General features: G+C 32.9%; 1 protein-coding gene and 1 pseudogene across 2 annotated transcripts; one reads left to right on the top strand and one right to left on the bottom strand.

Moving 5' to 3' along the window:
• Nucleotides 1–345: 345 nt before the first annotated feature.
• On the bottom strand, nucleotides 346–6875 carry LOC120191752 (annotated as a pseudogene).
• Nucleotides 6876–12567: 5692 nt separating this feature from the next.
• Nucleotides 12568–16356, top strand: LOC120191722 (probable GTP diphosphokinase RSH2, chloroplastic). Of its 2 annotated transcripts, XM_039194649.1 has the most exons (7): nucleotides 12568–13660; nucleotides 13815–14000; nucleotides 14400–14860; nucleotides 15215–15373; nucleotides 15455–15810; nucleotides 15850–15881; nucleotides 15917–16037. In XM_039194649.1, exons 1-6 carry the CDS (start codon nucleotides 12944–12946, stop codon nucleotides 15870–15872), a joined length of 1902 nt encoding a protein of 633 aa, XP_039050580.1. In that variant the 5' UTR covers nucleotides 12568–12943; the 3' UTR covers nucleotides 15873–15881; nucleotides 15917–16037. The 2 variants fall into 2 exon arrangements, with proteins under 2 accessions (XP_039050580.1, XP_039050573.1); XM_039194642.1 differs by lacking the exon at nucleotides 15850–15881 and having other exon boundaries at nucleotides 12576–13660; nucleotides 15455–15806; nucleotides 16020–16356.
• Nucleotides 16357–16373: the final 17 nt, after the last annotated feature.

The raw sequence follows: 16373 nt of genomic DNA, 5'->3' as shown, positions 1-16373 counted from the left end.
TTCTTATATATTATACCGATAATAAAACTAAACCCATGTGAAATATTATCATATTTATCATTTTGTAGTTTTTAATTTATTTTCATCTACTCGTGTTTTGTCAAAAAAAAATGTTAAGCAAGTGGCAGGCGGGATTATATAAGGGAACAAACGTATAAAATCCTAGAAGAGAGTGAACTCGTTAAATTTCAGGGGAAAAATACATTAAAAAAAATTATGTACAGAATAACGACGGTAATGTTGAAGATAATATCAGTCGAAATATATCTGAATTCAGAATCCACACCTGATATTTATGTACACAGAAAATAAACAGTTTCAGTCAAAATATATCTGAATTAACTCAAAACCTCATTGGCCCCTTTTTTTTCTATTAAGTTGTCATTTGGGTAATAATCAAAAGAACAAATTTGTGTTCAAAAAATTAGAAGGAAAACTATGAAAAGCTCTCACCCTAACTCAACAGGATGGATATTTGGGCAACTCAAGGGGCATGGAATAAGCAACACAACACATTTGATATTTACATATAGAAACCTGCAAATATTAACTTAATATCATAAGAAACTCTTCACTTTTATTATTAATCGAAAAGAAACAACACAAGTGCAAGATGATCGGCAACCTTTGGTGGGAAAATATGTGTGTATATATATTGAGCCCCGATAATAATCATTTGCCCGACGCTATCTGAACACAAGGCTTCCATTCTGTTGGTGTCGTAAATGTTCGATAAGTGACTGGTAAAATGATCTCAGTGCCTTCAGGTCACTACCCTGCAAATAAGAAAAATCCAACAAATAAAACAATAAGAAAAGATAATCTGATTACAATAGGAGCGGTAGCTGGTAATGAATCACGAAAATGTTATGGCATGACAAATAAAATTTAAACAGATTATAAAGAATAGTACCTTCAACTTTTGGCAATACTGCTCCGCCAGATTTTGCGGACAGTGCACAGATGGAAGTCCTTTCGATACAAAATGAACAAGAAAATCATCCCCAAACTTCTCATACATCACCTTCTGAGCCAACACAATTTCTCCAAATAAAACAAGCTGTAAACATAGCCGAAATAACGAGCCAGCTTTAAGAAATAAGCATAAACCACCTGCATATCTATATATGTACACAACATTGTCTATCTCAGCATGCAAAGCAAATATTTCTATTCGCAAGAAATGTAGAGAGAAGGTAATCAATTTTCAGCTTTCAGAACCCGAAATAAATGTTACTCTATTGTTACTTCACTGCACTCCAACCAAACTCTAATGCAGCTTTTGCAGTTTCAAATCACCATGCACTAAACTATCTCAGAAAGCATGTCGATGCAAAAGATGTAACAAACCAGCATAAGAAGAAATTTTTTCTTAAAATAAATAAAAGCCCTCAAACCATGTTACCATGCTATAATCATTTCCGAAATACTGGTTTACAAAAGATGCAATAACACAGAACTGCGAATCTGTACTTCTCGGAAAAGAACAATCATGGATGAATATTGGTTAGAAATAAGGATAACTAAATTTATTAGTACCTTTTTCATTTCTTTGGGTTTAAGCATTTTCAACAATATAATACCTAATGCAACTACTAACACAAACACAAACTAAGCAAATCCATTAGAAAACGTTTCTTCTTACGGTATTTGCGTCACCAAACTCGAAGGATTTGTCAAGCACGCTGTACAAACAACAGTTTGTGGCAAAGGTCTCTATGATAAAACTTTTGAAACCAGGCACCTATAAATTTTTAATTGGTTAGAGCCATAAGCATCATGAAATCCACACAACAAAGGTAAGTATAACAATTAGAAGGGAAACAAACAAACCTTTTCTTCGCCAGAAGAACTGGCACACCAGTCTTTAATTAATTTGACAAATATCTGTACACAAACCTATTTCACAGACAGCAATAACAGAATGTTAGATCCAGTTCCTGATTATAGTAGAACTTCAAAATGTCCAAATGTTTAGGTAATGATAAGAACTTCAAAAATGTCCAAATGTTTAGGTAATGATAAAACAACAAAGCTATTAACTCATACCTTTCTTGTAACTATATCCTTATGTTGGCAAGATGTATGTAATAGCAACTGCATAATTGAATTCAAGTAGTCCTGGCTTCTGGGGAAAAGGAAAACAGAAGAGAGATCATGTGTGGCTATCACGTGAATAAAAGTATATAATGTCTTTTGAAGTTCTTGCAGTTCCCGAGTTTCCTATAAAAAAAAGAAAAAGAAGAAGGTTCAACGAACACAGAAATGCTGCTGCAGTGTATCACAGTTGAACTGAAAGTTAAAAAATATTAATAATTGCATAAGAACTCATAAATAGTTTTGGAAAACCAACACTTTAGCCAGGAATTATCATGAAACGAAAGCAAGTTGAAACAAAATCATTAAGCAATACAATGAATGCAACAGATGATAATAGCGAAAAAATTTCTAGGAAAGAATATGTTTAATTTCACACTGTGAAGAAAAGTCAGACTTCAGCTAAGGGCCCAAAGAATAAAATGGAAGTTCAGAAATGTGCACTAGTAATAGTTATCCACCTCCGTATTGGTTTCAGGTCCTGAAGAATCAGGAACCCTTTGGATGGCACTAAATACCCTACCAGCAATAGTAGGAAATACTTCTTCCAATATGTCACGGACCAAGGTGCTGAATTTGCACATAAGTTGATTAAGCAGTACGAGGAAACCAACCATTTCCTTTGGCTGCAAAAGGACATAATCCAGAATTAAATAAATAAATTTGCAACTGAAATATTCCAAAAGGACAATATTATTTTCAAGTATCAAGGTGGATGATAACTCTAAGTGATTTTTCGAGAAGGCCGAAACAGGTTATGTTGAAACCAAATATGGAAAGATAAAACATGCATATGGAAACCCAGATCCCAAGCAAACCAGAGAGCATTTTGTGCTCGAGAAGTAACTCCAACTTGGATCATATTTCTTCTCGGTATTAATAAATAAATAATTAACAACTCGAACCCAACATAAAAAATTAGTACTGTTTGACAAGAAAAACCCTGTATCTAGTTTTGGATGCAGCAAATTATGATTTATGCAGATTCCAAAAGTCAATTTGAGATTGTTTGATTGATAAATACTACCCTGAGAACTATTCTTTAATGGCACTCTCTGTCCTTTTAGAAATAGAAAAGGTATGTTGAAAATAGGTTAAAAATTTTAACAGTTCTTTACCTCACTTTCTGCAAGTAATTGCTCCAATGCCTTTGGAAGATAAGGAAACACAGATGCTCCTAAGGTTTCCACCATACGGTGTATGAATGATAAAACCTAAACACAAAAGAGATTAGCTTTAGATAATGTTTTAGACTGAACAAAACCAAGTTAATTCGGTATTCAGCATTAAGCTATTACCTTAGTCCTCAAAGGCTCTACCTTTGGAAATACAACAAGAATTTGGAGAAGAACATCCAACGTCTGGATCAAAAGAAATAAAGCAAAAATTAATAAATAATAAAAAATGAAAACAACAGCACTACTTCGTTCCAGAACATCCACATTAAAGTACAAATACAGAAATTTCTCAAACTTTGACTATAGAAAGAGGTGCAGTTAAAGTACAAGTAAAATCATCTATCTTTGGAACTAACCTGCTTAAACATGTGACCAATTGCAGGGCGACTAGAAGTTACAAGGCGCTCACTGAAACCCTGGATAACGAATAAAATTAAGAGAATGAGTTCATGATATTCTGAAATTAACGATTAAAGATGGGGCTGTAACAACATGTAAGACCTTCATAGTTGTCCAAATAAGGGAACCCAAAATTACAAGATAACGAGAAATATGCTACAGCAAATGGTTGTACCAAAATTTATTGGTAGAAAATGAGACCCAACAATTTTTAAGAGAAACTACTATTCTAGTTAGCACATTCAAAGATCTCAGGGTGGTAGTAAACGGTAGGAAACAGAAGATTTTTCCAAAGACAAACATAATTAAGGACAAACGCTTCATCAAGAAGCATATTGGATGGTCAAAAGATAGATGTGTAACCTTGCTCAGAGCATTAATTGCCCCAATTATTTGCTGGAGGTTAGCAATTTGTACATTAGATTGTTCTGGATTCATCACTTTTGAATTCATTAGTGTTGCCTCAACCTGTGACATAAACCATATGAATAAAATGCAGCCCGAAAAAGTATAAAAACATCAATTTGCTAACATGCTGACCATGTGAAGACCATGCAAAATTGTTAAAGACTTCACAGTATATATCAAAACCTGTTGACAAAGCGGAGTGAGGAATGAAGAGAGATAATCAGATTGCTTTTCCAGCGGGACATCTTCCATTCCAATCAATAGGCCAATTGCCTGTGAAAAAATTGGGGGGGGGGGGGAGGGGCAGCAAAAAAGTCACCAACTGATAAAACAGGGGATACCAATGTCTATCCATGGGAACATTAAGAGTAGACGAACAAGATTTAACATGCCAAAACAGTGAAGGTGGGTACTGAATAAATACCTCAAAAATATGAGCACCATCTTCAGATCCTGTAGGTTCCTTTGATGCAAAACTCATACCTGTAAACCGAGCAACTACATCTTGCAGGCTCTGACAATCAATAAAAGATTCCGGTAGGTAATTTTCAGAATGAGGCGGCACAAAAACATGTTTGGAATGTAACAATACCTGCAAGATTGTCTCAATGAAAGGCACAAGCTTTGATTTCAGCACTTTGACAACCCTCATGAACAGATAACTGGCCCTGCCACTCACATAGATGTTTGGATGGTGTATACCACTTTCATCAAGAAAGGCAGCTAAAACCAAAGGAATATATTGCGCATTCTCCTGGATGAACTTCATATACCTTGCTACTGTCTCCAAGTACACAAGGGCAACTACCCTATTGGAATGACAAGGAAATCTTGTCGATAATAGATTTGTCACCAGTTCACTTAATAGTCCATTCCCTACCCTCATTGCCTCGTCACTCATAGACTCTCCAAGTGCATACAAAAGGGAAAGGGAAGCTTCTACCTCCTCAACATTCTTGTCTGATGAAGATGTAATAGCATTAGCTAATGAATTTCTGATAAAGATCCCGGTGATTTCAGGTGCTACTCGACCCACATTTCTTAGCAACACAAATAGATCCTTTCTGAATTCCAACATCCTGTTTCTTCTTCCACCCCAATCTTATCCAATATATCAAGATTATTGTGGTACATGGGATCATAACGAATCTGAATACGAATTACTTCCAGTATCTGATTTATGTGAAGCATTTTATTCTCTTGCAAAGGGGAAAGGGTTTTCATGGTAGCAACATAACCTGAAAGAAATTGGACAATACTAAATGCTGCCATCCATCTCACACATTCTGCATCTTCTGAGTTCACCCTTTGGAACGAATCTGAATACGAATTACTTCCAGTATCTGATTTATGTGAAGCATTTTATTCTCTTGCAAAGGGGAAAGGGTTTTTCATGGTAGCAACATAACCTGAAAGAAATTGGACAATACTAAATGCTGCATCCATCTCACAATTCTGCATTACATAGAAAACTGTTGGCAAAACTTCATCTAAAAGCTCCGTGGAAACCACCTGAGCATCTTCTGAGTTCACCCTTTTGGACACTCTAAAACTTCCACTGCATACCCTGTAATAAGGCTGCTATTCCTGAACCAACTCAGAATCATTATCTCAGATACCAAGCTAAAAACTCGACTTATTTGAAGACTCTTCATAGAGATAATTTTGAATGAGAATCCATTCGCTATAAACTACTGCCAAAACACATCCAGCGGTGGCACGGAGTTGTTCCGACAAACTCAACCAAATCAACTCAACAGAAGTGGAATAAATGCATCATTCACAATCAACCCAAATCAATCCAGGAAACATACCTCCTCATACAATCCAAAACAGTAGCACATTTCGGGATCGGAATTCTTATACGTAGACACAATGTCATACCATGCTCTAACAATCTGAGGCACACACTGGCTCCTCATTGCATCCTTAACTCTTCCTGCAACTGCCAATTCATCAGGTGTTCGTGGATAATCCATACTAACCAATTCATCATCTAAGGCATTCAAATCCGAGAAAACATATCTATCACCACAGCCCCTTTATTCAAATGAGCAGGAAATCAACAAAAACAGATGACCAAATCAAAGGGTACTCAAGTAATCAAAGTAACCAAACCTGAGAAAGTTTGTTCTTTATAAATGCAGGACCATCCAAAACAGCGCACATCTTATCATCTGTACCTTCTAAACAGGCCATCGAAAAATGGACTTCCGGATGAAGTTCTTCTCTTCCAAGCTTATGGACCATATTTTACCCTAATAACCTCTTGTAAAGCTTGTAAACACCAAAACTGAACCTGAACGAGTTTGCAAAAACACAACTTCTCAATACAAAGGCTACATATGATGGGTTATCTTTAATTTTCTGACAAAAGTCCACCGCTTGGGATTTTAACTCTGAATCTATGGCACCTGATTCATCAAAGCTAATCAATATTGCCTTTTCTACATCATCCATATTGAATTTTTTCCCTTTTAACTGTTCTGTCCTTGTTTTGTCGATGATTCCAAGAGCAAAGTTACAAACTTTATTTGATTCAAACTCTGGATTCTTGAAGAGATGAGAAAGAAGGGGTTTTGAGATTTGGACTATTGAGAGCTTACCTTAAAGGTGAAGAGATCAAATAAAAAAGAGCTCTTTATATTATTAAAAAAATGCAAAAGTGGGGTTTTAGGTTTGGATTTTTCTTTGTTAGAGTACTGAAGAAGAAGAAGAGCTAAGGAGAAAACCCTACGGCGTGTTTTGATTGGCGTGTAATTTATTACGTTTTTTTGGAGGGGGGTTTCCTACAAAGAAGAAAATGTGTGAAAAAGGGTAATTTCCTGGGAAGATGGAGGATGCTAGGATAGTGACATATAGCGGTGAGTCATATAAGGATGATTAATTGACTATTTTAACCCTGTAGTCAAAGATAACTGACTTTGACCTTTTGGGAAATCTCGACTCTTGTTGGTTCTTTGGGAAAGTTGAAAAATTGAAGAGGGTAGTTTTTGGAAAGAATTTAAGGGCTGTGATTGACAGCCCAAAGCCGCTGGCATAGATGGCCCAATGCGACAATGCCTGGAATCGGTCTATTCAGTTAATTCGATCGAATTCTTAATTAAATATAATTGAAAATTATATGATTAGGTTTTGTTTATAAGTTTAATCAAACCGTGTTAACATAATTTCAGTTAATGTAATATTTTTAAATAATATAATTATTTTTTTATTATAATGTTAATTGAATTTTTATAATTATATTAGATAAAAATAAAAAAAAAGAGTTTAAAATTGAATCAGTATGATAAACTACAATTATCATATAAAATTATAATAATTTAAACACACATAAAATAATACAATTATATCTATATATATATATAAAATAACATCAAAATAATATAAATACACAATATTTAATAATCATCTTTAACAGGTTTTAATGAAATTATTAACTTTTAAAATGAAAAAGAAAACAAGTTTCTATTTCTTATAAAGCATAAAAGGCTTAAATTCAGTTTTAATTTTAAGGACCGAATATAACATTTTACCAATTTTCAAGGGGCAAGTACCTAATTTTATTTTTAAAATGATAAATTTATATTAGGTATAATATATTAAATATATGAATAATAAAAATTAATATATATAAGTCAATTTTTTCTATCAATTTTAATTTAAAAATAAAAATTGAATGATTCGAAACAAAAATATAGATACACATAAATATTATTCCCTTATTTTTTTCAATAAATATATTATCATTTCTTACTGTTAATCAACATTTGATTTTTTTCCATCCAACTATCCAAAAAAAAAAAAGTGTAAAACTAGGATGTTAATTGGATCCAACCCTATATGAATTATCAATAATTTCTAGAGTGTGTGACTAAAAGTTATTAGTTGACTCCCTCTTCTCTCTTTGATTGTGGGTTTAATATTCATTATAATAAAAAATTCCTATTCTCCCCCCTCTGAGTAAGAATTGTTAATATAATTATTAGTTTAGATTTTATTGTGTGTAATTTTAATTTAGAATTATTAGTTTTATTCTATAATTATTAAAGTAAAAATAATTATACAAAATTCAAAATTCTTTTATTTTTGTATTTTAAAATTAAATGTATAAATAGATTTACAATTTTGATTTAATATATTTTAAAGTTTTACGCATTAACTTAAGTAATAATTTATTGTATTAAGGTAATTTCACCCAAACTCTTCTGGTGATGATTTTGTCTTATCGTTATAGGTGTTTAAGTAGCCATGTGACTAAAAGTTTGTTCCGAAGCTTGCGAAAGCCTCTCAGACCTCGATCAATAACTCTATTCGTTGGAATAGGATATTCTGTCATTTAAATTAGTTGTTTGTCGAATTTTGCAGGTACATGACTGTTATGGGGCTGGAACATGGACTGAGAATTTGGTATTTAAAAATATTCGGACATATAACACTTCGAGTACTCAAATATACGAATATCTGAATGTAAACGCTTCTTATTCATCATAAACTTAGTGATTTATAATATGTAAACTTTTTGAGTTTTTAAACTTTTATTATAATTTTAAATATTTGTGTTTTTAAATCAGATTAGTGGTTTTTATTAAAAAAAACATAAACTTAACAAGGCAAAACTAAAAAAATAATACAGCGGGAATAACTTTTGAAGAACCAATCGTGGTTGAGAATTATTTTGAGATCTAAGTTATTTGTTACGGTGCACGTGAACGTGATGAGTTTCATAAAATATATTAAAAAATTAGAACTCGACATAGAAGCGTGACAAGTTTCATATAATTTTGTTACATATCATATAACGAGTTCTATTTTTTAATATATTTTATATTCTAGGAATACGGTAACAAGTGACTTAAATCTCAAAATAAATTTAAAAGTGTCATGTTCTATTAATTAATTATTCTGCCTGTATTATTGGTCTAATTTTAAAATCACTCATATATAAGATAAATAATAATATACCTGAAATTACAAACACATGAAGTAACATAATTGATAATAATATTTGGAATCATTAATGCATCGTATACTACGTTCCATTTAGCAGACATACGTTATAGTGATTCCATTTATATACAAGAATTTGACCTTAGATATATATTGTGAAAGAAACAGTTTTGACTTTAAGTACAACTTGAATTTTCAACAATAACAAAAAGATCAAACGACAAAACAAATCAGCAGTCCATGATTCCTATCACCGCTTACACAAGATCCAGACCTTGGAAGGAAGACATTAAATTAGCGGAGCTGAATCGACACAGATTACACCACGTGACCAGAGGAAGACAACCACGACGGTGACCGGTCCCCCGTCTGAAAGCCAATAGACCACCGAATCCGCATTCTGCTTAATTAACACGTAGTCGCAATCTACGCTGACTATATGGCGGAGGCTGCTGAAGCGCCACGTGCCGCCAGCGAAGTGTCAAGAGCCTGTGTTTTTGACACAAAAAACAATTCGCAAAGAAAATGGGAAGGCAAAAAGAATATCGGGGAAGTTCCAAGTCTTTATCGTGAACTTGAGCGTTTTCTAGAGCTTCTCTGAACATCTAGAGAATTATCACGACTACTTTACGTCGATTTCCCGTTTTGCCCTTCTTTCTTATCATGCCTATACTTCCCATAAAATGAGAACGATTACAAAATGATTTTTCTTAAGCGAAAAAAGCAAAATATTAATTTAATTTATAAATTTATTAAATATAGTTTATGATGATTAGTATTTTATATAAATATATGTATTTGATTTATTAATTAACTAACCAGAATGGATACTATAAAAGTAATCGTGATCCTCCTATCTCAATTTATTTCATGATTATTATTTCTTAACTATTTTTCATACCTTTATAGTTATTCTTTCCAAATTTTATACCCTTAGATGTTCTTTGAAGTTTTCAGAATTCTTCAAAATCTCTAAAGTATTATATTTTTTTTATTAATTACGATCCCTTAATATAATCAATGACAAATATATGTAATCTACTGGCAGTCAAATCTATTTGTCTTGTCAAATTATAAATAGTCATTAAGTTTGACACCGACAATTTATATAAAAGGTAGTTTTATCGCACGACAATTTAATTTAAAGTTAATGAAAAATACAATAAAAATCTTAATTTCTTTAACATTTTTTTAGAATCAACTTAAAATTTTAATTTTTTTAACATTTGCGCAACCTTAAATGTTAATTTTTAAACATTTCTGGTTACATATCAACCGAAAATATTAAGATTCTCTTTAATATTTCCAACTACTTCTTTCCTTGGTTTTTAAAATAAAATGTTGTATCTTAAACATTCGTATATACAAGTCACTGTATACAAATGGAAAAGGGACTCTTCCTCTCTCTCTTACTTTTCTTCAATCATTTTTTTATGGTTGTCTCTTCTTCACCGATGCACCGACTACAACTCTCCATCTAAACTAAGAATGATAAATCGTAAAAAATAATCACAATCTCATTTCTTTCATCATATATATATATATATATATATATATATATCAATAACATGAAACACATTAAAAATTAACAAATAATTTAAATTATTTTTTAAATAAATAGAATTCTTATATTTGATATATTTATATATTTACATCAAGGAAAAAAACGTTGCCTTGAAGTAAAAGGGAGCATGATCAATGTGATTTATGCTATTTAGAGAATGACATATTAAGTAATTTAGTTATATCTTCTAGATGGTATGCAACCATGCCAGTGTGGAAATTTATAAAAATAACATTACTTTCAATAATTTTGTCAAAAAAAAAAAGAACGCTAATTTCAATGGATTATTATTTTAGGTTCATTTACTCCTATATATCATTTTTAATATTATTTATAAAAATATTATATTCTTAAAATTATTTAAAAAAATATGTTCTGTCAATGTTTCTTACATGACATTTCTGTTAATAAATATTTTTATGTGAAAAGTGTGTTCAAATTAATTGTATTTTTGTAGAGTTTAAAAAACAAATTTTTCTTATAGTATCTTTGTGATAAATTTAAATTAATTTGAATAATGAAAAATTACTTTAGGGATTTAAAATAAAATTTATCATAATCAGAAGCAAAGTCATCGTATCCTGCATGAAAAAGAAGGCTAAAAGCCATTGTTAATTGTTGACATTTTCAAAACTGATTATAGTTATCGATGACTTTAATTTGTTATATTTATTCTTTATCTAATTTATTCAATTTATAATGTCATGATTTGAACTTCATAACTTTATTTAATAGATCTATTATATCATTTCACTAAATTATTATTTTTTTGTTAATACACCATTTTGATCTTTTACTATATAATTTAATTATTTTGTGGTTTGCATGGTGACTAATATTCTTATTACTTAGTTTATCTTTTATTATAAGTTTATTATAATTTATCTTTTATGTTTTTTAACCATTGTATATTACATGTTAATGTTAGTTTCTTTTATTTTAATAATGAATTTCCTATTTTTTAATATTTAATTTTATGTTTTATTTAATTTGATCATCGCGTTTAATTATTTATAAATTTTTTCTAACCATAAATTCTTTAACTCTTTTATGCTTTCTTCAATATTTTCTCTATAAAATCTATTATTTTAAAAATAACATTATAATTATTATTTCTTGAAGTCCCAACTTCGAACATCATAAGTGTCAGAGATATCTTTGAACATATATTATCTTGTACTTACCTTTGAACATACATCATCAATGTCAAATGGTTGAGAATTATCTTTGAACAGATACTATCTTTTACTTACCTTATATTAATAAAAAAATAACATTATAAATATAGAATATATTTTTAATAGATATTTGACATATTAAATAACATTATAATTTTTTCTTACATTTGTAAAAAAAGAATATGAAGAATACATATACTATATATGATTAGAAAAAAGCGTCTAAATTAAAATCTATCGATATCATAATATTATAAAATTATATTAAAAAAACAAAAAATTTAAGTAAATATATTTGGTTCGACTCGAATCAAATCTCATACACTCAAACTCTTTAAAAATAAAGTATGAATGATAAAATTTTACTTGTAAAATTGATTTGACTCGAATCTATCATATAATCAACCCATAATCTCAATATTTTAATTTGAAAAGATGACATGAACTATTTGGATTAGCTAACTAATTACAAAAGTAGAGACCGAATTACGTAAAAATAAATTACAAAGACTAAATTTCAAATTCAAGTATGATATTACCAAATTTTATCTCCTTCAAAATTAAGTCACAACGACAGCAGATCATTAAGTATTTAATTAACCAAAAATCGAGATTATCCACAACGTTGGAAATTGTCATAATTCAGTTAATTCGGTTAATCAGCAAGGGTACATTCGTAATTTAAAAAATCAAAGAAGAAGAAAGGAAAGCTGAGCCCTCTCTTTCAATGTGAAGATTTCATTTAAAAAATCCAGCATCTTTGTTGACTCCCTCTTCTTTCCTTTAATATTTCGACTTACAAGTGGAAAATTTGCTTATATATTTGTAAATACTGTACCTCAATCTTCTCTTCAAAACAATTTCTTTCCTTTTGATTCTTTGTTTTTTCTTTTATGCTTGTTTGTATATATTCATATGTATGACAGTATAAATATACGTTTAGAATCGAAGAGGTTTCTTTTACTTTTTTAGTTCTTACTCTTAAGGTTTCAATTGGGTCTCCTTTAAGAAATTCATTGGCTTTGGGGTTTTCCTTTGTGGGAAAATTTGTTTGGATCCTGAGAAAAACAGGTTTTTCTTTGGGGGAAATTCTGGGTTTTGACTTTTAAGTAGTTTTAAAACCATAAAACCATTTCTTTTGGGGGATTTATCTTGGTTGTTCGCAAACTATGGCTGTTTCGACAATAGCTCTTTACGCTAGTCCACCGAGGAGCACGCCGAGCAGCGTGTGCTCGGCGCCTATACAGATCAACATGAATTCTCACGCTTCTTACGATCTGGATTTGAATTCGAAATCTTCATCGACTTCCTCAACGACAGCTTCCGGTTCTTCCCAGAGACCTGCTGCCGGTGGCCTATCGAGCCTCTTCTCCTCATCCACGGCAAAATCAATCTTTTCCAGTAGTGGGGGAGAGGATTTAGGGTCCTATAGAGGGGAAGATTTGAAGGAATTAAACAGTTCATTTTGTTACTCATCGACTAAATTAAGTGGTTCTTCTTTGAAAGCCAACCAGAGTCCGGTTTCAGTGTTTCAGGGCCCGGTTTCGTGTAGTAGCAGCAGCCCTGCTATACGAATTGTTCGCGAAAAGGGAGGGGATGTGAATTTTCAGGGCTCGTTTCGTGTCGGGACAAATCGTCTGTTCAATGGATTCATTAGGGGTGCATTGGGATCTTGTGTTCATTATGATTCCCCGAGTTCCGAGGTGCAAAGTGGCAGTTGTGTCGATGAATTGCCGTTCACTATGGAGGATTATTTCATGGAGGAAGTAAATTCAGATCCCTATGTTAAGGAATTGCTTTTAGGTGCACAAATGAGGCATAAAATCTTTTCCGATGATATTGTAATCAAAGCATTTTACGAAGCCGAGCAGGCGCATAGAGGACAGGTATAAACAAAGAAATTAATGTTTTGTTATTTATCTATTCAATAATAATAATGTTTTGTTATTGATGTTCTGCTGGTCTCTCCATGTTTATAAGGGTTCTATAATGTTCTTTGTCTGTTTCTATCAAAAAAATAATAATGTTATGTGTCTGTAGATGCGTGCGAGCGGGCATCCTTATTTGCAACATTGTGTAGAAACAGCAGTGTTGTTGGCATCCATTGGTGCTAACTCCACAGTGGTTGCATCAGGGCTTTTACACGACACCCTCGATGATGCATTCTTGAGCTATGATTACATTTTAGGGAAATTTGATGCTGGGGTTGCTGATTTAGTTGAAGGGGTAAGAGATATGAATTTCGCTTGTATACTGTATTGGTTGATGTATTGATGTTCTTACTAATCCAAATTGTTTTACTGATGGGATTAGCTTGTGTTGCATTTGAAATTCTGGTGTATTCAATTAGCAATATGGTGCAAGTATGAAAGACCAGTTGTGATGTCATATTTTAGGACCGAATATGCGAATGATATTCACTGGTCTATTACTTATTTTGAATCTGGCGAATAGCTGTAGCTTTATTATGGTTGCAGATGACAATTTATAGCATTATAGGAAGCAAATTCATTGCCGCCACTTTGTTTTAATATCCTTTATCGAATTATAGAAATCAATATTCTTTTGAATGGATATGTGAGATCGCGAGATTCTGATCATGGTATTATCATGCCATCCATGTAGGTCTCTAAACTTAGCCATCTGAGCAAGCTAGCACGAGAAAATAATACAGCAAGCAAAACTGTTGAAGCAGATCGCCTTCACACCATGTTCCTTGCCATGGCAGATGCAAGAGCAGTGCTTATCAAATTGGCAGATCGGTTGCATAACATAGTAACACTAGATGCTTTGCCTCCTCTCAAGCAACAGAGGTTTGCTAAGGAGACTTTGGAAATATTTGCACCGTTGGCCAATCGGTTTGGAATCTCTAGCTGGAAGGAGCAATTGGAGAATCTATGTTTCAAGCATCTAAATCCAGAACAGCACAAAGAACTGTCATCTAGGCTTGTGGATTCCTTTGATGAGGCAATGATCACTTTTGCTATAGAGAAACTCGAGAGCGCGTTGAAGGATAAAGAAATTTCTTACCATGTTCTCTCTGGACGACATAAAAGCTTATGTAGCATTTATTCAAAGATGTTGAAGTATGCTATTTCTGTCTCTCATTCTCTCTCTCTCTCTCTCTCTCCCTCTCTTTCTCTTTCTTTTTCATACACACACACACATGCACCCATGGCAGGCAGAGGACCATGGAGAGATTCTTTTACATGCACATTCACTCCTATGCATGACTTTAATTGAGAGATATTCACACTGCATTTGCACAGGCGCATGCACACACGCGCTGTTGTCTACATGTCTAACTAGTTGAAAATCTAATATTTTCTCATAGTAGGCACATCTTTCGATAAAATCTTTTCTTAAATTTGTCAACAATTGAATAATCAAAGGGTGAAGGAGTAGGCCATTGTTAACAGTAATTATATTGTTCTTTGCAGGAAAAAGTTGACAATGGATGAAATCCATGATATTCATGGACTCCGAATCATTGTTGAAAACGAGGGAGACTGTTATGAGGCTTTGAGAGTAGTTCACCAGTTATGGTCTGAAGTACCCGGAAAGCTAAAGGACTATATAGGCCACCCTAAATTTAACGGGTATGTTATAGCTTAACAAGTTTCAGTTTGTTCTTTTAGATGGAATCCATAAAAAATGCAAAATTACCTTCTAATTTGCAGGTATCAGTCCTTGCACACGGTGGTGATGAGTGAAGTTGCAATTCCACTTGAAGTTCAAATTCGAACAAAGGAGATGCATTTGCAAGCTGAGTTCGGCTTTGCAGCTCATTGGAGATACAAGGAAGGTGACTGTAAGTACTCTTCATTTGTACTTCAGATGATTGAGTGGGCTCGATGGGTTGTGACTTGGCACTGTGAAACAATGAGCAAGGACCAATGTTCAATCAGCTACACTGATTCTGTCAAGCCACCCTGCACCTTCCCTACTCATTCAGATGATTGCCCATTCTCTTATATGCCTCACTTCAGCCAGGATGGGCCCGTCTTTGTTATCATGATTGAAAATGATAAGGTATGTTTCCTAAATTGCACTTCGTTTTTTTGACGTTGGCATGGTCATTGCAGCCCACATACTTGAATGCCATCTTTCCATTGACATGGAAGGCATCTGTGAAGTAAACCTATATGCTATGCTTTGGGAGTGATTCGTTTTACTTGTTGAAAGATTGATTAATGGAGAATGGAAATTTGGTCTGAATATTAATGGTTGCTATGAATGTTACAGATGTCAGTGCAAGAGTTTCCGGCAAACTCTACTATGATGGATTTGCTGGAAAGAGATGGGAGAGGAAGCTCGAGATCATCACCATATGGGTTTCCTGTGAAGGAAGAATTGAGGCCAAGGCTGAACCATGAGCCAGTGAGCGATGCTACATGCAGGCTGGAGATGGGTGATGTTGTGGAACTAACACCATCCATACCTGACAAGTCGTTGACAGAGTACAGGGAAGAGATACAGCGCATGTATAACCGAGGTCTCCCTGTTTCCAGTTCCGGAAGTTCCGCTAGTACTATGGTTGCCTCAAGAAGTTGACCCTCTTCAATTCTTTCTTTATGCTAAATCCAAAGGTGGGGAGGG

This window comes from Hibiscus syriacus, unplaced genomic scaffold, assembly GCF_006381635.1.
Source record: "Hibiscus syriacus cultivar Baekdansim isolate YM2019G1 unplaced genomic scaffold, ASM638163v2 tig00004159_pilon, whole genome shotgun sequence".
NCBI classification, from domain to species: Eukaryota; Viridiplantae; Streptophyta; class Magnoliopsida; order Malvales; family Malvaceae; genus Hibiscus; species Hibiscus syriacus.
The sequence above is the reverse complement of the archived record's forward strand: the minus strand, read 5'-3'. Positions and strand labels throughout refer to the sequence as shown.